Raw genomic sequence first — 22468 nt, 5'->3', positions numbered from 1 at the left:
TACCCAAAAATTACTCCGACTCCACAGGCCTGGGTAGGGGCATGCTTCCTGAAGTCGATGATCATCTTGACGGTTTTGACTGTGTTGAGGACCAACCTGTTCTCTTTACACCAGTGGCATAGTCTATCAACCTCCCGACTGTAGGCCTGCTCGTCATATTTGGTTACAAGGCCAAAGACGGTGGTGTCGTCAGCAATTTTGATGACTTTGACAAAGTTTGCAGTGGATTCTAAGAAAAAGCTCACCTGGGAAAACGAGTTGGCCCGCACAGCGTTGGCACATACAGCTTCCCCTGGTGAGACTCTGAGACAGGCTCTTGGCTGCCATACCACCTATAAATGTATGCACCACTGGCTGTTTTGGGGGTGGGGGGGGGGGGTTGGAATTACCACTCCCGGGATAATGTCAGGAGGAGAGGAAAGGAGTATCCTTGCATGAATGTAACGCATACATGGTATTAACTGACCATGGATAATTTGCTTATAACTAATAGCATTTTTACAATGAAAACAAAACGCACCTCCCAGCCTATGCAGCGTCTGTTGTTTCTCATGTGTGTTACAAAGTTAGAGGGAAATACAGCATTATGTAGGCTGTCATTGCTCTGGTGTCATGCAGATCCCTTGGCTTTAAAGTTAACCGAAAAGAGAAACTGTAACCAAGAATTGAACGTTATCCCAATCAGTAGCTGATATCCCCTTTCTCGTGAGAAATATTTTCCTTTTCACAAACTGATCATCAGGGGGCATTGTATGGATGATATTGAGGTGAAACCCCTCCCATAGTGTGATGTCAGGGCCATGGTACTGACTGTTTCCTGTCTGTGAGCCTTGTTGCATTGTGTTAAATAACAGCTGTTTACAGCTATTTCCAACTGCCAAAAAAAAGCAAGCAGCATCTCCTTCCACTGACATCCCCTGCCAGAAGTAAAAATGTCACCCTGTGATAAATGTTAGCATATAAATCAGGGAGAGGAAAGATTATACAATGGGCACACACTGACTAAATCATTTTATACATACGGTGGGATGTGAAAGTTTGGGCAACCTTGTTAATCATCGTGATTTTCCTGTATAAATCGTTGGTTGTTACGATAAAAAAATGTCAGTTAAATATATCATATGGGAGACACACACAGTGATATTTGAGAAGTGAAATTAAGTTTATTGGATTTACAGAAAGTGTGCAATAATTGTTTAAATAAAATTAGGCAGATGCATAAATGTGGGCACTGTTGTCAATTTATTGATTCCAAACATTTTGAACTAATTATTGGAACTCCAAATTGGCTTGGTAAGCTCAGTGACCCCCGACCTACATACACAGGAGAATCCAATTATGAGAGAGTATTAAGGGGATCAATTGTAAGTTTGCTTTCTCTTTTAATTTTCTATGAAGAGTAGCAACATGGGGGTCTCAAAACAACTCTCAAATGACCTGAAGACAAAGATTGTTCACCATCATAGTTTAGGGGAAGGATACAGAAAGCTGTCTCAGAGATTTCAGCTGTCTGTTTCCGCAGTTAGGAACATATTGAGGAAATGGAAGACTACAGACTCAATTCAAGTTAAGGCTCGAAGTGGCAGACCAAGAAAAATCTTGGATAGACAAAAGCGCTAAATGGTGAGAACAGTCAGAGTCAACCCACAGACCAGCACCAAAGACCTACAACCTCATCTTGCTACAGATGGAGTCACTGTGCATCGTTCAACCATTTGGCGCACTTTACACAAAGAGATGCTGTATGCAAAAGTGAAGCAGAGGAAGCCCACAGCACAAATAGAGCTGCTTGAGGTATGCTAAAGCACATTTGAAAAAGCCAGTCTTATTTTGGAATAAGGTGCTGTGGACTGATGAGTTATTTGGGCATAACAAGGGGTGTTATGCATGGAAGAAAAAGAACCCAGCATTCCAAGAAAAACACCTTCTACCTACAGTAAAATATGGTGGTGGTTACATCATGCTGTGGGGCTATGTAGCCAGTGCAGGGACTGGGAATCTTGTCAATGTTGAGGGACGCATGGATTCCACTCAGTATCAGCAGATTCTGGAGACCAATGTCCAGGAATCGTTGACGAAGCTGAAGCTGTGCCGGGGCTGGATCTTTCAACAAGACAACGACCCTAAACACTGCTCAAAATCCACTATGGCATTCATGCAGAGGAACAAGTACAATGTTCTGGAATGGCCATCTCAGTCCCCAGACCTGAATATAATTGAAAATCTGTGGTGTGAGTTAAAGAGAGCTGTCCATGCTCGGAAGCCATCAAACCTGAATGAACTAGAGATGTTTTGTAAAGAGGAATGGTCCAAAATACCTTCAGCCAGAATCCAGACTCTCAGGGACCGTTTCCACTATCGCGAATCTGCATGCGTTTCCTGCATGCAGATTCGCACAGCCAATACAAGTGGATGGGCCTGTTTCCAGTTGTCAGTTTTCCTGAGCATTTTTCTGTGCAGGATTTTTCTGCACAGCAGAGCCCTCAGAATTTGCCTGCGTGTGGAATGCATGCGAATCGCCGCTAATGTATTTAATAGGGAAATCGCCTGCGGCTTTGGTATGCAAATTTTCATGCGAATTTGCATGGAAATCAATGGGAAAGCACACTGGCACTGCCATGGTTAAATTCGCATACAGCGTCATCCATACAACCCCACGCGAAATTCGCATCCGCATGCGAATTTTTACCGCGGCGATTCGCACCGCACAAGTGGAAATGGGCTCTCATTGGAACCTACAGGAAGCGTTTAGAGGCTGTAATTTCTGCAAAAGGAGGATCTACTAAATATTGATTTCATTTCTTTCTTGTGGTGCACAAATTTATGCACCTGCCTAATTTTTGTTTAAACAATTATTGCACACTTTCTGTAAATCTAATAAACTTAATTTCACTTTTTAACCTCCTTGGTGGTAACATAGTTCGGGATAAGCCGCGCAGGAGGTTTTCTCCGGCCCTGCTGGGCCGATTTTGTTTAATTTTTTTTTTTTTTTGCTGCTCGCAGCTAGCACTTTGCTAGCTGCGTCAGCACACTAATCGCCGCCGCCCCGCGCTCGATCGCCGCTATCCATCGCGCGCGCCCCCCCCCCCCCACAGACCTCGTGCGCTGCCTGGCCAATCAATGCCAGGCAGCGCTGAGGGGTGGTTCGGGACTCCCAATGACGTACCGACGTCGGTGACGTCATCTCGCCTTGTCGCCATGGCGACGGGGGAAGCCCTCCAGAAAATCCCGTTCTTTGAATGGGATTTCCTGATCGGAGATCGCCGAAGGCGATCGAAGCGGGCGGGGAGATGCTGCTGAGCTGCCTCCTGGCGGAATTTTTTTATACCGCCAGGGGGGTTAAATATAACTGTGTGTCTCCTATATGATATATTTAACTGACAATTTTTTATTGTAACAACCAACAATTTGTACAGGAAAATCATGACGATTACAAGGTTGCCCAAACTTTCGCATCCCACTGTAGTTATTTGAAAAAGAAGCACTTTTTTTTTTTATTACATTATTTTCACTGGAGTTTCTCTTTAAAGAACACCTGATGCGAGAAGAATATGGAGTCGGTCATATTTATTTCATTTTAAACAATATCAGTGCCGATCCCCTGCCTTTAATTCTTTTAGCCATAGACACTTAACAAGCATGCAGATCAGATGTTTCTGACCGAAGTCTGACTGGATTAGCTGCATGCTTTTTTCAGGTGTGAGATTCAGACACGACTGCAGCCAAATAGACCAGTAAGGCTGCCCTACCAGGCAATGTGCTTTGTTTAAATGGAAATATGTTAGCCTCCATATCTTTCTCCGTTCAGGTGTGCTTTATAGGGAACCTGAGGTGAGGGGTAAGGAGGGTGCCATATTTATTTCCTTTTGAACAATACCAGTTGCCTATCAGTCCTCCTGATCCTGTGTCTCTAGTACGTTTAGCCATAGACCCTGAACAAGCATGCAGCAGATCAGGTACTCTGACTCAGCTGACTCAAGTTTTACTGGATCAGCCATATGCTAGTTCCAGGGTTTTAACACCACTAATGCCAGAAAATTAACAGGGCTGCCAGGCAACTGACATTGTTTACAAGGAAATAAATATGGCAGCCGTCATATTCCCTTCAACTCAGGTTTCCTTTAAAGGGATACTGTAGGGGGTCGGGGGAAAATGAGTTGAAGTTACCCGGGGCTTCTAATGGTGCCCCGCAGACATCTTGTACCTGCGCAGCCACTCCCCGATGCTCAGGCCCCACCTTTGGTTCACTTCTGGAATTTCAGACTTTAAAGTCGGAAAACCACTGCGCCTGCGTTGCCGTGTCCTCGCTCCCGCTGATGTCACCAGGAGCGTACTGCGCAAGGCACAGAGCATACTGGGCCTGTGCAGTACGCTCCTGGTTACATCAGCGGGAGCGAGGACACAGCAATGCAGGCACAATGGTTTTGAGACTTTAAAGTCTGAAATTCCAGAAGTGAACCGGAGGGGGGGCCGGAGCATCGGTGAGTGGCTGCGGGGGCACAGGATGTCTGTGGGGGACCATTAGAAGCCCCGGGTAAGTTCAACTCATTTTCCCCCGACCCCCTACAGTATTCCTTTAAAGAGAGTCTGAAGCGAGAATAAATCTCGCTTCAGACCTCATAAATAGCAGGGGCATGTGTGCCCCTGCTAAAACGCCGCTATAGCGCGGCTTAACGGGGGTCCCTTCACCCCCAAATCCCCCTCGATACACCGGGGGAGCGCTTCCTGGTTGGGGCAGGGCTAACCGCCGCAGCCCTGCCCCACGCGCGTCTGTCAGCGCGTATCTCCGCCTCTCCCCCGCCCCTCTCAGTCTTCCTTCACTGAGAGGGGCGGGGGAGAGGCGGCGATGCGCCGCTGACAGACGCGACTGGAGGCAGGGCTGCAGCCGTTAGCCCTGCCTCCAGGAAGAGACAGCCAGCGACTTTTTCTACGACACACTTTTGCGGGGGGTGGGTTGGGGGTGAAGGGACCCCCGTTTAGCCGCGGGATAGCGGCGTTTTAGCAGGGGCACACGTGCCCCTGCTATTTATGAGCTCTGAAGCGAGATTTATTCTTGCTTCAGAGTCTCTTTAAAGAGGAACTCTATAATAATAAAAAAAAGTTCTTCATTTTTACAATAATTATGTATAAATGATTTAGTCAGTGTTTGCCCATTGTAAAAGCTTTCCTCTCCCTGATTTACATTTGGACTTTTATCACATGGTGACATTTTACTGCTGGCAGGTGATGTCACTGGAAGTAGCTGCTGCTTGCTGGTTTTTTTTTTTTTTTTTTTTTTGGCAGCTGGAAACAGCTGTAAACCGTTATTTTCCACAATGCAACAGGGTTCTCAGACAGGAAACTGCCAGGACCATGGTCCTCAGAGTTTCTTGTGGGAGGGGTTTCACCACAATATCAGCCATACAGAGGCCCCCTGATGATCAATTTGTGAAAAGGAATAGATTTCTCATGTAAAAGGGGGTATCAGCTACTGATTGGGATAAAGTTAAATTCTTGGTTACGGTTTCTTTTTAAAGCCAACTTCCTCATTACAGCCAGAATTTGTCAGCTCTGACACCTCTCTCTCTCTCTCTCTCTCTCTCTCTCTCTCTCTCTCTCTCTCTCTCTCTCTCTCTCTCTCTCTCTCTGCCCTGAAGTTTTGAAAAGTGTCTGCTATTGGCTGGGAGACTTGTGTACAAAGTGACACTAGCCACTTCCTTCAGCAGTCGGAGCTGCAGCATTCTCAGAGAGCTCTGTCTGTGTCTCAAACACTTTCAGTTTGAACAGTATGATGCTGCAAGCCAAGTAGAGGCAGACCCGCGCACAGAACCTGCTATTGAAACCTTTAAGTTTTGCGACCACATGTTTACAACAGGACTACTCTGAGCAGCAGAATCCTCGATTCACACAAATGTGGTAACATTTTAGCTCGCTGCACTATCGGGTGAGGTAGGTGGGTAGAAATCTATTTTATATAGCGCCAACATCTTCTGCAGCGCTGTACAGATGACTATTCTCTTGTCACTTAACTGTCTCACAGAGGAGCTCACAATCCGATCCCTCCCATAGTCCTGTTATATCGTGTAGTGTTTGTATCGTAGTTTAGAGCCGGGGGAAGCCAGTTAACTTCTCTGTATGTTTTTGGGATGTGTGAGGAAACAAAGGTACCCGGAGGAAACCCACATATATACAAGATTAACTCCATGCAGATAGTGCCCTGGCTGGAATTCCAACTGGGGACCCAGCTCTGCAAGGTGAGAGCGCTAACCCCAAAGCCACCGTGCTGTGTAGTGGTTAGAGCTCTCGCTGTGTGTGGTAAGAGTCCATTCCTTTCAGAAAGGAATTGATCATCATTTTTGAACATTGAGTAGCAATCTGTTTGTGTGGCCAGCTTTAGCGTGTAGCGTGTAAGAGCGTGTAGCGTGTAAGTTCCAGGATATCCCGGTTTGATGTCACATGGACAAGATCAATGTTCCCCTTTAAAATGAGAATTTATATGTCACTGTATAAGTCGATAATGCTATTTACTTTTGATTCCTTTTGCAGGCTCAGACCATGAATTACGTGGGGCAGCTGGCCGGACAAGTGTTTGTTACTGTGAAGGAGTTGTACAGAGGCCTCAATCCCGCCACCCTCTCTGGCTGTATAGATGTCATCGTGGTCCGGCAGCCCAATGGCAACTTGCAGTGTTCTCCGTTTCACGTCCGCTTCGGGAAGATGGGAGTCCTGCGCTCCAGGGAGAAAGTGGTGAGGATTATTGCTGTTATTGCATTCTAGAGCAGTGTTCCCCAACCCTGTCCCCAAGGCCCACCAACACAGCATGTTTTGTGGAAATCCACACAGGTAGTTAGAGCTCTGCTGAGACACTAATTGCCTCACCTGTGGATGTTTGTGTTTTTCTGCAAAACATTTACTGTTGCTGGGCCTTGAAGATGGGGAACACTGTTCTGCAGCATTTCCACATGTATAACACATTGAGGCATGCATACATTGTTGATATAAATAAATCCTGTGGACAGCTCCCTTATCCCTTTAGCAGCCAATTTATTTAGAAGCTTGCAAGTGCTGCAGGTCAATTTAGGTTAGCACATTTTTTTTATTTCTTATTTGTTACATTTGTTTGCTGCTAAATAACAGGGATGGGCTTCCGAAATTGTAATGAAGATTAATTACTTCATCTGTGACCACAGAATGGGGGGGGGGTTAACTTACCCAGAAGTCCGTGGATCCTATGTGTGTCATTGCTGTCCACCACTCACTACCGCACTTCGCACTTCCTCCTTGCGTATGACAGCAATGACACGCATAGGATCCACGGACTTCTGGGTAAGTTAACCCTCCCCCCCATCCCGTGGTCACATGTGAAGTAATTAATCTTCATTAGAATTCCGAATTCGAGTAGATCACTACTCGGAAGCTCTTCCCTGCTAAATAATACTGCTGTAATGTGTATTTATGGCCACTTGTCACTAGGGGGCAGTGTGAAACAATAATTGAGGACTTCTGCTTTCAGTTTCTGTATTTTCTATTAGCAGGGAAAGATCAAAGCATTCCAAAGAATTTACAGCACGACGAGTTCTGCTGACCAAAAGCAGTGCACTGATCTCAAACGAGATAACTCGACTGAAGCTGCTAAGCGCACTAAAACATAACTATTATAAAGTCATTAATATATACATACAGGCAGCCTAAACATGTTGCCAACTATGGTCTTTAGCTCGATAGTACTTGTGAAAGGAACACTATCGTGAAAAATGGTTACATTTTAAAATACATGTGCACAAGAAGTACATTTCTCCTAGATTGAAATGCACTAGAAGTTACTTTTCTCCTATTTTCCTGTCGCTTACAATACGCAATAAAAATATGCCAGGTTTGACAGGGTTTGGACTAGTCAATCTCCTCATGGGGGGTTCTCAGGGTTTTCTTTATTTTCAAAAGTACTTCCTGAACAGCAGTTGCTCAATCCAGCTGCCAAAATAGCGTGAAAGCATTGAAGGAGGCTGGATGGCATCTTTGTATAGATCCTTTACAGATTGCTTTTCTATAGAATAAAGGAGGTACTGAGAATCCACCAAGAGGAGATGGTCAGATCCAAAATCTGTTAGATATGTGAGATAAATGCTGCCTACTGTAAAGCTGGCCATTAAAGAGAACCTGTAACAAAAATAAGTTCCCCTGGGGGGTACTCACATCGGGAGGGGGAAGCCTCAGGGCCCCAGTGAGGCTTCCCCCTCCCCTGTAGCTGCAGGCAGTCCAACGCTGGCTCCCCCAAAGTGTCTGGCAATCCTCCCTCGACAAGCCTGATAAGCGCTGATTTATTTACCTTCCCTGGGTCTAGTGGGGGCGCTGTTGCAGCTTTCTGCATGGAGATGGGTGCAAATAGCCGCTCTCTGTCAGGTCCGCTCTTCTGCACAGGTGCAGGAGACTTGCGCCTGCGCAGTAGAGCGACCCAACAGCGATCAGCTATTTCCGCCTATCTCCAAGCGGAGAGCCGATACTGCGCTGGGGTCAGAAAGGTAAATATTTACATTCCCGCTTTTCAGGGAGCTTTATCGCCGCCTCCGTAGGACCGAGGAGGACGGGGGAAACCTCAATAGGATCCGGAGGCTTCACCCACCCGAGGTGAGTACCCCCCAGGGGAGGTTTTTTTGTTACAGGTTTTCTTTAACGATACAGTCCCACGGAAAGTAACTTATAGTGCACTTTACTCTGGGAGAAATATACTAGTTGTAAGAATGTCTACACATGTATTTTCAATTTTACAATTATTATTGATAGTGGTCCTTTGGGCAAAAAAGCCTCGTGTTGGAAATACGTACAGGTCCCTTGTGGTGATCTCAAGTTCAGACCATCACACCCAAACCCTAGACACTGAGACCAAACCAGAGTGTCCCAGCCCTCCATCATGCCCTCTGACACAATCACTTCCCCACCCTGGGATTGTTGCAGTGGAGAGGATGGGCTGTAGCTTGTCATCAGAGGAGAACAGGGGACACTAATCCAAGGTGCCCAGTGGCTGCCATGGCGCCAGCAGAGCAGGGTGGAACCCTAGAAGAAGGACTTTAGCTGGTAAGTATGTATTGTATAATGTATACATCGCACCCCAACCAAATTATGTTACAGGACAGACATTGGAAACAATCCATGGTCAGTTCAGCTTTAAAGGGCACCTGAAATGAGGATAGGGAGGTTGTCGTATTTATTTCCTTTTAGAGCCCGTGTTCACTTGTGCGTTGCGGTGCTGTCACGGAAAACGCGTCAACGAATCCGCATGCGGGTGCGGATTCATTCGCGTTTCCATGCGGATTTACACGCGGAATCGCTCGCGGTTTGCGCTATGCGATTTTAACCATGTCAATTCCGGTAAGCATTGACATGGGTTTTTAAGCGACAACGCACGCGAAAACGCATGTAAAACTGCAAGACAAAAACGCTTGCGGTTTTCCTATTAAATTACATTACCGGCGATTCGTGTGCGGCATGCGAATTCTGACGGTTTTTCTGCACAGCAGACAGCACAGAATTTCTGACAAGTGGAAACAGCCCCATGCATTTGTATTGGTTATGCGAATCTGCATGCAGATTCGCTCTAGTGGAAACGGGCCCTTAAACAATACCGGGTGCCTAGCAGTCCTGCTGATCTATTTGGCTGCAGTAGTGTCTAAATAAAATCATAAACAAGCATGCAGCCAAACTGTCAGATCTGGCAATAATGTCAGAAACACCTGATCTGCTGCATGCTTGTTCAGGGGCTATGGGTAAAAGTATTAGAGGCAGAGGATCAGCAGGACAGCCAGGCAACAGGTATTGCTTAAAAGGAAATAAATATTTCAGCTGACACATACATCTCACTTCAGGTTCCATTTAAAAAGTCTCTAGAAGAAAAACCCCCACAGTTCCCCACTTCACTCCAGGGCAGGTGGGACTGGACATCTTCTATCCCGTATGTTTTTCCTACCTGAATCTTATTGTCTGTATTCTATTCTAGTTTTTCATTGCTCAACAGTAAAAAAACAAAAACAAAATACATCCATTAGCTGTAATTATCCTATTAGGCTGCAAAGGCAGCGGCGTAGAGCACAGTGTCTTTCTGAACACTTCTAATTGCTGACAATAAGTCACGGAAGCTGAACACACAAGATCTGTTTTTATTTCCCTGCTTTATATCAGAACTACATATTTCACATGAGAGAAGTTACTTGCAGTAAAAATGTTTCGGGACAGCTTTGGATTTATTGCTCAAAATTAATGTGTTGGTGCATTTCTAAACTGCTTTGAAGGCAGAGTACTTTTGTTTTTTACTACAGGGTGGGGAAGAATAGGATCCCCTGCCAGGTTTAGTGCTATCGTCCCTTCCTTACACACATAGCTACTAAAATGCTTGTACATACTCTAATCATCTCCCATCTTGACTACTGTAACACCCTACTCTGCAGCCTACCAGACTGGCCTCATCCACCCACCTCTCCAGTCCCTACTGAACTCTGCTGCCCGCCTCCCAATCCCTCCACTGGCTGCCAATCACCCAAAGGATCCCGTTCAAACGCCCAACACTAATTCAAAAATCTCTGCATAAGCTATCCACTCCATACATTTCCTTCGTTAATCTGCAGAAACCATCCCTCCTGGAACCTTTGCTACAGGGGAGGAGCTATGTCTGGCTACCTTATATGGGGTACTCCCCTGGCTACCTAAAATGTAGGTCCCTTCTGGCTTCCTGTACTGGGAGGGGGAGCTGCGTCTGGCTATATAATACCGGGGGCTCCTCTGGGTACCTATACTGAGGGTCCCAACTGGTTACCTATACTTGGGGGAGGATATTCCTGGCTACCTAATACTGGGGACTCCCATGTGTACCTATAATATGGGTCCTATCTGGCTACGTATACTGGTGGGGGAGGGAGGCTATGTCTGTCTTCCTATACTGAGAAATCATTTGGCTACCTATACTGGTGGGGAGGCTATGTCGGCTATCTAATCCTGGCGGTCCCATCTGACTACCTGTACTGGCAGGAGGCTATACCTGGCTACCTAATACTGGCTACTTATACTCTCCACACTGAACTGAATAACCATTGTAAAGCAGACTAGTTATCTTCATCATTTTGTTCTTGTTGCAATGTCCCAATTGGCTTATTTTGCCTCTTGTTCCACTAGGTGGATATTGAAATTAATGGCGAGTGTGTGGACCTGCACATGAAGCTGGGGGACAATGGCGAGGCCTTCTTCGTGGAGGAGACAGAGGGCAGTGAGGTAGGTTGTGCATTCTCTGCAAGTATTTATTATAACCTGTGCTGTGTCCACAATACAGATCTGTTCATCCATAGAGCTGAGGGAGCCGCATGTCCGGTGGCATGCCAAGCCCTGCCTGTTAAAACATGCAGAGCAGCCAGTCATAGAGTGACTTGTGTGTAGCAGGACACATGGAAAAGCATATGATCAGGTGATAGATTTGCAAGGCTCTGATTTGCTCTGGTCACTTCCTGTATTACCACATGATCATTGCTGAAAAAAACAAACAAGCAAACTAAGACATTTCCACTGTGGCGGATCAGATATTTATGCAACTCTTTGAGGAAATCCGTTGAGCTTTCTGAATCCTGTATGCAGGGGAGGACTGGGACCTTTTTGGCCTGGGGGGAAACACAGACTAGAGGCCCGTTATCATGGCAGCCTCAGCCCAAATTATGTCACACACTCACCCCATGTGTATATGCCAGTAATCACGTGGAGCGCCAATGCGGAAATACAGCAAGGACACCCTGTGAACAGTGTGACAGGTAAAGTACAGGCATCAGAGGGGCACAATACATTTTGAGGGACAACGGCCGGGGTTTCCGTCTTGTCTATAATTCGTGGTTATCGCACGCAGGCGCGGACTGGCCTGGGGGGATGAAATTGAAAGTGTCAATCAGACAGGACGGAAAATGTAGGTTGATTGGGGGCAGGGCAGAAGCGGCGGTAGGTCTACAGCCTAAAGTGCTGCACTATATAAAATACGGTAGTATGATGCTGCAGCTTATTGAAAATGTATGTGCTTTGTGTGATAGGTTAATACCTACCACACAAACAGGGCTGTGGAGTCGGTCCAAAAATCCACCGACTCCGACTCCTCAGTTTAGGATTCCACCGACTCCGACTCCACGACTCCGACTCCTCTAATTTGCATATTACAATTTTGTTGATTAAAAGTATGTAACATGAAATTCGTCTCTTAACTGCCAACGCTTAGGAATTTTACAAGACAACTGAAGTGAGAAGGATATGTAGACTACTATATTTATTCCCTTAAGGGTGGCCACTAATGATCCAATCTTTTTCATCCATTCTTACCATTTCTATGTAATATAAGGTAACTGCCTGAAGTATCCATTCAGTATATTCCCTCAATTTACCCCTATACTACATAGATTTGGTAAGATTGGATGAAAAAGATTGGATCATTAGTGGCTACCATTAGACTAAAACTAGTCCTTGGTAAGAGTACTTGTAAAAGGTACAAACCGGAACAAAGAACATCTATCAGGCCCTAGGCAATGTAAGTGTGGGTACATGTAAAAGTGATGTGCAGGTACTCTGCAGGGGAATGAGGAGATTCTTCCTCTATTACACATTCTTCATGCACAATCTGTACATGGATCAGGCCCTAGGCAATGTAAGTGTGGGTACATGTAAGAATGATGTGCAGGTACTCTGCAGGGGAATGAGGAGATTGTAAACAAGACAACACCTCTGTGTTCAATGTGCACAGCATTCTCAGTGGATTCCCTGCAGCTCTGTGGGGAGTGCATATGTAGAGTATAGTACTACTGTGTAACAAAGTAAACCTGAGACAGATGAAATTAAAGTTTTATACATACCTGGGGCTTCCTCCAGCCGCCTTCAGGATAATCAGTCCCTCGTTGTCCTCATCCACCACCTGGATCTTCTGCTATGAGTCCAGGTACTTGAGCCAGTCAGGCGTAGTGCGCATGTACACACTCCGCCGCCAGGAGCATGCTACACCTGTGCAGCACTATTGCGCAGGTGCAGAATGTTCCTGGCTGTGGGAGCGGCATGCGGCCGGACTGCGCTGACTGGCTGAATTACCAGGACTCATAGCAGAAGATTCGGGTGGTGGAGGACAGCGAGGGACTGATTAGCCTGAAGGGGGCTGGAGGAAGCCCCAGGTATGTATAAAACTTTACTTTCCATCCGTCTCAGTTACCCTTTAATTTGTAGTCACCAAACCAAATTTTAATAACATATCAAATTATTTGATTTCATCAGCAAAGGGAGTGCGTACATTTGCATAAATCAGCATCAATGCGGAATTATTTCCATCTCGTTGACCATCTCTATTAGTGACATGGCTACACATCAGGCTTTATTCTTACAGCATAGATGCTATTTAGTATATATGTTACGGCCAGAACCCGAAGTTTGGCCAGAACTAGAAGTGGCCGGCCACTTCGGGTTCTGGCCGGCCAATGCGCGAACTGGCCGCTGCGCTGCGGCCAATGTGAGGAATGAAACAATTCCTGTAAGGTTAACGTGATGTTGTGGCCGCAGCGCAGCGGGTAAATGTATCACATCTTTACTTTATTCAACGGCATTAAGCCGCCCGGCTTTTTCCCTCTGCCTCTCTCTCCTCCCCCCGCCTCTCTCTCTTCCTTCTCTTATGGGCAGCCGGGCGGTGGACACGCGTGTCCAGGAGAGTCGTTCGTCGCGGCAGGAGAGCAGAGCGGGGAGGCTGCAGACATCGCTTCTGCCAGCACCCGCTCTGCAAGAACGGCAGGATTCCCCTGCCGCGACGAACGACTCCGGAGGGACACGCGTGTCCCCGCCCGGCTGTGCCCATAAAGAGAAGGAGAGAGAGAGGCGGGGGGAGGAGAGAGAGGCGGAGGAAAAAGCCGGGCGGCTTAATGCCATTGAATAAAGTAAAGATGTGATACATTTTGCCCTGCTGCGCTGCGGCCACAACATCACGTTAACCTTACAGGAATTGTTTCATTCCTCACATTGGCCGCAGCGCAGCGGCCAGTTCGCGCATTGGCCGGCCAGAACCCGAAGTGGCCGGCCACTTCTAGTTCTGGCCAAACTTCGGGTTCTGGCCGTAACATATATAAGAGATTCCTGTGTGCACATCATATATACAGTCACAATCAGCTATGTATATCTGACCTTAAAAATACGGGGACTGCTTTATTGAAGCAGCACAAGTAACTAATTTTGATTGGTTCATTTCATTTTTGTGGACAAAGCACAGCTTTTACTGTATATATACTGTATATATACATTATTTTTAATGACTATTATCTGAGAAATAGAAAATTTTATCATATTTTCTATTTTATTTACAGTTACAAATTCATTAGGAGTCGGAGTCGGTGCATTTTTTCCCGACTCCGACTCCAGGCACCCCAAATTGCCCGACTCCACGACTCCGTCTCCACGACTCCGACTCCACAGCCCTGCACACAAAGCACATACATTTTCAATAAACTGCAGCATTATACTACCGTATTTTATATAGTGCAGCACTTTAGGCTGTAGACCTACCGCCGCTTCTGCCCTGAACCACCCCTCTTCACTTCACTTTATACTTTCTTTTCATTGCAACCAGGCAGCATGGTGGCGTAGTGGTCAGCTCTCTCGCCTGTGCCCCGGTTTGAATCCTAACCAGGGCACTATCTGCATGGAGTTTGTATGTTCTCCTCGTGTCTGTGTGGGTTTCCTCCGGGCACTCCAGTTTCCCCCCTCATCCCAAAAATATACAGATAAGTTAATTAGCTTCCTCCTAAATTGGCCCTAGACTACGATACATACACTACATGATATACACAGACATACACTATGACTATGGTAGGATTAGATTGTGAGCTCTGAGGAACAGTTAAGTGAAAAGACAATATACTCTGTACAGCGCTGCAGAAGATATTAGCACTATATAAATAATAACTGACTACTGCATTAGTACTTCATCTATATATGTAAAAGGAATCATCAGGCTACAAAAAAAAAAGCTTTACTAATCCGGGGCTTCCTCCAGCCCCTGGCAGCCATCCTGTGCCCTTGCTGCAGCTCCAGGTCCCCTCCGGTGCAGATGCTGACCTTGCTAGATCGGCATCCACTGTGCCTGCGTGAGCACCGCTGTCAATCACTCATACGTGGTCTCTAGTGTTCTGCGCAGGCATAGCAGCTCTGTGCCTGCACAGAACACTAGAGACCACGTGTGAGTAGACCTGGACCTGTGAGTAGACCTGTAGACCTGGAGCTGCAGCTAGAACACAGGATGGCTGCCAGGGGCTGGAGGAAGCCCCGGATTAGTAAAGCTTATGTTTTATTTATTTTTTCTTTAGCCTGATTCAGCCATAAGAGTTTGCGTCTGTCTGTCACTTGGCCCTGGCAGCTCCCCTCACACTAAAAAAAAAACCTCCCATAGTTTTCATTATTACTTCAGGGCTAGCTGCTCCTGGCTTCTATAGATTTTCTCTGCTGGCTGTTACTGGTGTCCTCCTGGAAATCAGATGGAGAGGTGGGGTGATCGTTTCTATTGTGGTCAGCACATCACCTCCAGCCCTCTTGTCTCCTCACATGCAGCCTTGCCAGGGGCCAGTGACCAGACTGTTGTCCATTCCTTATCTATAGGGGAGGGAGCCCAGCACAAGTGGAAGCATGGTGCAGGCAGGGTCAGCAGTTCATGTAGACACTCAGACTGAAAGCCAGCTGAACAGTCTGTGTCTTCTGCTGTGCAAGACGGACATTGCTCTGCATCTTGCCTGTCACATCCATGTCAGCTTCCTGCAGCAGCCCAGGCACCCTGTGATATACACAAACACACACTTCTTCCATGACTTTGAGAGGGCTGACCTGGGCTCATCGCACACATTCAGGCAGCTGCTCCTCGTGGTCCGTAGTGTTGTCCGGATCATGAACGATTCGGATCTTTGATCCGAATCTATTTTATGAGTCGATCATCCGAATCATCAAAATGAACGATTCGGATCGCAAAAGGGGCGGGGCCAGGAGCGACACGCCCCCTCTCAGCGGGCAGCGGGGTCCTGGAAGCAGGGATCGCTCTGTTGGATGGGAGGCAGCCTTGCAGGGAGACAGGTAGATGAGAGAGAGGGGACATGGGTGCCACTGCCAGATATGTGTAGAGCACGCATACTGGCTGCAATGTGCTGCTCATTATAGGCTGTCTGTTCGTAGTTGTGCACAGTGAACACATTGGAAGCTTTTGGCTCAGCACAGCTTAGTAACTTTGCAGACACTGTGATTGAAAGGCAATATAATCCTCCTGCACTCGGCACTAAACAGCTGCACTTATCTTCTGGGAATGCTTTCTTTCACTGTGCGACCTTTTCTTTCAAAGTGTACAGATGAACATATAGGTGAAATACATGTAAAGCATATGATTGCAGCATGCGGGTATTGTGTGCAAGCAAACATTTCTGCTCTCTGCTCGTCCCTCCTCCCTTCTCTGTCCACTCCCTGCCCTCTGTCCATCTTCTCCCCTTCGTGTGTCCACCCCCCTCTCCTTCTCCTGTCCACAGACCTGTCCTGCTGTTCATTTCACCCCCGAATTCCGGTAGTAAAATGATCCGAGATTCGGATCAAAGATCCGGATCTCTTCAATGATCCGATTCGAATCATCCGGATCATTGAAAAGATCCGAACTTCCCATCTCTAGCACTGGTCCGCAGTCTCTCTGATTTGGCTGATCCTCCGCTCTGGAAAGTTGCAGGGTGGAGTTTAACAAGTGCATCATCAGCACTGCAGCCAATGGAGAAGAAGCACAAGAGAAAAGGGAGCCAATGCAAAGCCCTGCAGTCTCTGGCCTGAGGTGCACCAACAGGACAGCCTGTGCTGTGAGCTGTGGGCGTGGCTGAGTTCCCAGGCTGAGTTCCCTTAGTTACTACAGTAACCCGACTTCGGCCCTAATTGACTAATGAAGAGGCGGCCGGGGGGGGGGGGGGGGAAATTGCCACCCGTCCCCCCAGGCCAGTCCGCCTATGCCTGTATGGCTACCTTAAAACTGCTCTTCTCAGCTCAGAAATGCTGAAGACTGTACTTTTTATTGGTCTGGAGTAGAATACACTTAAAGGACAACTGTTGAGGGATATTGAGGCTGCCATATGTATTTCCTTTTAGGCAATGCCAGTTGCCTGGCTATCCTACTGACCCATGGCTATACACCCTGAATAAGCATGCAACAGATCAGATGTTTCTGACATTATTGTCAGATCTGACAAGATTAGCTGCATGCTTGTTTCTGGTGTGATTCAGACACTACTGCAACCAAATAGATGAGCAGGGCTGCCTGGCAACTGGCATTGTTTAAAACGGACCTGAACGCAGAACTTCCTCTCTGCTCTAAAAGATACGCAACAGCATAATAGCCTTTAAAGAAAAACATGTCTGTTACAGCTGGTAAAAATTCTAAAATAAATATCCAGTGTTTCTACTTCTTGCTTTCATGGAAGCAGACATATTGTTAACATCCTGTACTTTCAAATAAGCTTATCTTCCATGGCAGACAGATGACACAGCTGAGCGATCAAATTACAGTTGTGATTAGTCCCAGATGAGGGGAAACTAGACAGGCTAAACTATCTAAATACATACAAAGTGCATCTCTCTGTTATACTTCTGTCCTGTGCAAGAGTTCAGGTCCACTTTAAAAGAAAATGAATATGTCAGTTTCCATATTCTTCTCACATCAGGTTCCCTTTAAAAAGGCACTGCAATGACATACAGTAGAATGTAGACATATAGTAGATTGTAATAGACTATTTGGGGTACCCACATTTACTTTATCCTGGTTTCAGCACGAGACACACTTCCTATTTCTATATATTGCTATGTATTGATATATAAACCCCTCCCCCCAAACCCCAGTGATGTTTGACCTAAGTCAGCACTCCAGCTGTGACAAAACTACAAATCCCATCATGCCTCTGCCTCCCCGAGTTATGCTTAGAGCTGACAGAGTATTGCAATGCCTCATGGGACTTTTAGTTCCATGGAGTGCCAAGATTAGCCATCACTGACCTAAGCTATTTAGTTATGCAGCCTTCTGCCGAGTGCACTCTGGGAGACCAAATGTTTTTTCTGCTCACTTCAAGCTAACGGGAGGCACAAAAAAAAGCTACTTAAAGTGAACCTTAAGCCAGAAAAAAAAAAGTTTTTTACTCACCTGGGGCTTCTACCAGCCCCCCGCAGCAGTCCTGTGCCCTCGCAGCCACTCACTACTCCTCTGGTCCCCCGCTGCCAACTAGTTTAGTTTTTGCCGACAGGCCCGTCAGGACTGGCCACGCGTAGCTTTTTCTGCATTCCTGACTGTAATTAGCACTATTGCGGGTGCGCAATGCGTACAAAAATACGCGTTGCTGCATATCTATGCGTGCGTAATGTGGCAACGCGTATTTTTGTGTGCGTTGCGGCCTGCACTAGCGCTAATTACAGTCGGGAATGCGGAAAAAACTACGCGTGGCCAGTCCTGACGGGCCTGTCGGCAAAAACGAAACTAGCTGGCAGCGGGGGACCAGAGGAGTAGTGAGTGGCTGCGAGGGCACAGGACTGCTGCGGGGGGCTGGTAGAAGCCCCAGGTGAGTAAAACTCATTTTTTTTTCTGGCTTAAGTGTCTCTTTGAGATGGAAGGCTCTGGGTCCTATAGAGCTTTCCTGTTAGTCTCCCGGTCCCTTGTTCAAGCGATGTTGCCCCCATTTGAATCTTTTCGTGCAGAGCAATCAAGTTTCAAATGGTTTTGGATGTAAATCGTTTGGAAATTACGATGTGGCAGCAATGCTGCTGCATCAATAGTTATCAAATCTGCCAGGGAAAAGTGTATTGGCACCTTAAAGGAAACCAGAGACCCCCGAAAAAGTTTTAAAAATACCTGGGTCTCCCTCCAGCCCGATGCGCAAGGGTCGTTCCCGCGCTGTCATCTGCTGCCTGCAGCTCCGGTATTGGGTCCCATTAGTTCTGCCAGATGCAGCTAGTCTGCGCAAGAGAAGTGCGCCCTCCACGTATCTCTCCATGCACATCTTGCTGGAGGAAGCCCCAGGTATGTATAAAACTTTTTCTTTTGCGTCTCTGACACATTTTAACCCTAATGAAAATCTGTGGTGAGAGATGTATGGAAAGTGCCCTTGAGAAACACCCTCTTAAAAAATATACATATATTACTGCTGTGCTGATCTTCTGTCTGTAGCACCTTCTGAGTCACAGACCCAGATCACGCATCCCGACTCCCCTGCCTGCATGCTTGTTCCAAGTGTGTGTCTCAGAAATCAGCACAGCCAAATGACTAACACTTCATTTTTACTATAAAAGGAATGGATACTGGCACCTTTTTTACTGCTCCTGCTTAAAAAAGGACCAATTTGGTCATGCCCGTTCCCATATGTCTGTCATGACTAGTTCATTTTAAATATCATGTTACAGGAGGACTGGATGTTTTGCCAGAAGGGTGAGTGGGAACTATCTGACAAATGCGTCCAATAGTCATGCAGCTATTAAAGGGAGAGCTGTCATGAGGAGACGTGTGCTAGGACAGCGCCATAAGAGGCCCTGTGTCACAGACTGCTCACTTATCTGACTGCCATATCACAGCGCAGGAAAGTGGCTGCTTGTAGTTCAACATGTCACAGATTCAGCCAAGAAATTCCCAGCCTGGTCTGGAGTGGCCACACCATTGCTTGTATACAGAGAAGCAGCCAAGAAAAGACAACAGACTGTCTGTCCCTGACCAGTGCAGCCTCTGTGCATTACATCAATGCTGCCAGTCTGTGTCCTGCTGAATGTCAGAGAGCACAGACACTGGAAAATACACAGGGGCTAATCACAGCTATGTGACATTCATACACAGCAGGCAGTTCCCAGCGTACATCCCAGAGCCAGGGTGTAATGTGCTGTCATGTCTTCTGCCATTCCTTAAAGGACACCCAAACTGAATGAAAAGTCATAATAAATATATGCATGTCATACCTGCCTCCTGTGTAGTCTACTCCTCAATCTTTCTCTCCTATGTCCTGTTTGCCCAATGTGATCAATGGAATTCTTTATTCTCCATTTTGAAAATGGCCATTACCCCATAACGGCTTCCTGCTCAGCACACTGTTAAACTGTAATATCACCCGCTAGAGGCATAGGGAAACATGGAAATTACCTTGCTCATCAGCTGTTCTTTCAGTTATTACTGACAGCAACTGATATATTTCAGTTCTGACAAACTCTTGTCAGAACTGGAAGGTGTTTATTGTAAGAAGAAAATGGTGAGCTTCTGAGAGGAACTGACAGTGAGGTAAGTATGTATTATTAATTTGCAGTTATATGGTGTGTTTATTTTAAATAATTTTTACTCTGTTCCGGTTCACTTTTAAAGGCCACCCGAACTGAGAGGGATATGGCAGCACACTTATTTCTTTCTTTTTAAAGGAAACCCGAGACCAATAATGTAAAAGCATTTATACTTAACTGGGGCTTCCTCCACCTTTAGGTCATGGGTTCCCCCCGCTGTCCTCCTGGGATGCTCCGATCCTCCTTTGGCTGGTCTGGTCTCTTCCTCCAGTTGCCACCAGTTGTGCTTCACTGCGCGTACGTGGCCCAGCCGTGCAGGTGCTCCCATCACTGAGAGCGTTCTGCGCTTGCGCAGGCCATACAGCAGACACGTGTGCATTCTGTTGCCAACACCCTTGAAGTCCCTGGAGAAACACATTTTAGATGGGGTAGAGAGCCTGGCAGTTGGCCCTAGGTGGCAGCTCCATAGAATTTTCCGGGGTATGATTCAGCCACTGCTGCAGCCAAAGAGATCAGCAGGATTGCCAGGCAACTGGTATTGTTTAAAAGGAAACATCCGTATCCCTCTCAGTTAAGGTTCCCTTTAAGTGTGCTTATGGATTCCAAGCAGAAGTGTTTTCATACATTTACGCAAATACTCAAAGCTTGTTTGTATCTGTCAGGTTTTTGGGTAGCTCATGTCAGATAAAACACTTTGCACAATGTTCTGTCAGGACTCCTGGGCACGCTCTCCAAAAGTCTGTGCTTCAGGCTGGAGTCTAGACAGAAAGATTCAGCTTGTGCCTGTCCCCTTGTGGTCTGAACAGTGGAGATATTGCAATGGTAGGAGGTGCCACAGCCACTGAACCTGAAACCTGACTCCCAGGTTATTTCATTACATAGCTGTTCGATGATATTTTTGGATTTATGCCTAATGATAGGCTTTGAAAAGCCCGTCGAATAAAATCTGATTAAAGGACCGCTATCGAGAAAATCATAAAATGTAAAATACATGTAAACGCATACAAATATGAAGCACATTTCCTACAGCGTAAAATGAGAAAGTGACTTTGCACCCATGATGCGGTCACTTACAGTAGATAACCGAAATCTGACATAACCAACAGGTTTTGGACTAACCCATCTCCTCATGGTGGATTCTCAGTTTTTTTTCTTTATAGCACTTAGTGAATGGTAGTTGCTCAGTCCAGCTGCCAAAAAAGGTGTGCAGCAAGCAGAGAGGCTGGCCAGCATCTTTGTATAAAACCTTTTCAGGGAGTGTCGTTATAAAGAAAAAAGGCCATCCTGAGAATCCCTCATGAAGAGATGGACTAGCCCAAAACCTGCTGGTTCTGTCCGATTTCTACTACCTACTGTAAGTGACAGCAACATAGGAGGAAAGCCATTTATGGCTCATTTTACTCTGGTAGTAACATGCTTCTTACCTGTATGTGTTTACATGTATTTTAAATTGTATGATTTTCGCTATAGTGGTCCTTTTAAGTGGTTGCCCTTGGTAACCACCGTTCGGCACCAGCCATCCAACATCACCGCGTTTACTCTTGTATGAGCTGAACACTCACACAGCTGCAGGCTCAGGCACAAGTCCAAAAACTATTTTGACTTTCATTGTTTGTTTTTTAATTTTTTTTTGGCGACACAACTTCTTGAAACTCATCTTCAGACAGGGATCTAAGCATATGATTTAATAACTTAGCAGTCAGAGAGATCAAATCATAGCGGCTTTGTGGAGTAAAGCTTCTTCTATCAATTTTAATTATATGAGCAGAAACAAGAGATAATGAGCCAGTTTTAAATGCTGCAGGTATGACTGGGAAGTGTTCATCCATCTTCAGGGTCATGAACTTGCTTCTGCTTTGACCACCTAATACAGGGGTGTCCATACTTTTCACACCAAGGGCCATATGACTGTTCTGGAGACTGCAAGGGGGCCAAACTAGCAAAATGAAGCACTAGCTAATGCATGCACCAGCACGACTTTGTGCACATATTAGGAAAAGCCTGGTGGGGGGTTGAATTTTGGCGTGAATCAGTGCTCAAGCATTATTTAACGCAACAGAAAATCGCTTGCCTCGGGTGATAAAGTGTCCCTGAATAAGCTACATTCCAACGTGCAGGAAAGATTTATCTACCAATGATCTTTTTATATACCGTCAACGGTAACATGCAAGTCCACTGACTTTCTTGTTCTCTTGCGTGT

The 22468-nt window shown here is 46.2% G+C and overlaps 1 protein-coding gene across 6 annotated transcripts in view; it reads left to right on the top strand.

The window, feature by feature from the left end:
* LPIN1 (lipin 1) overlaps positions 1-22468 on the top strand; it is a 235402-nt gene that overhangs the window by 118599 nt on the left and 94335 nt on the right. For all 6 annotated transcript variants that reach the window (XM_068280284.1, XM_068280285.1, XM_068280288.1 and 3 more), the window contains 2 exons: positions 6526-6726; positions 11140-11235. In XM_068280284.1, coding sequence (XP_068136385.1) covers positions 6526-6726; positions 11140-11235 — 297 coding nt within the window. The remainder of the gene's footprint in view (positions 1-6525; positions 6727-11139; positions 11236-22468) is intronic.

This window comes from Hyperolius riggenbachi, chromosome 4, assembly GCF_040937935.1.
Source record: "Hyperolius riggenbachi isolate aHypRig1 chromosome 4, aHypRig1.pri, whole genome shotgun sequence".
NCBI classification, from domain to species: domain Eukaryota; kingdom Metazoa; phylum Chordata; class Amphibia; order Anura; family Hyperoliidae; genus Hyperolius; species Hyperolius riggenbachi.
The sequence above is the reverse complement of the archived record's forward strand: the minus strand, read 5'-3'. Positions and strand labels throughout refer to the sequence as shown.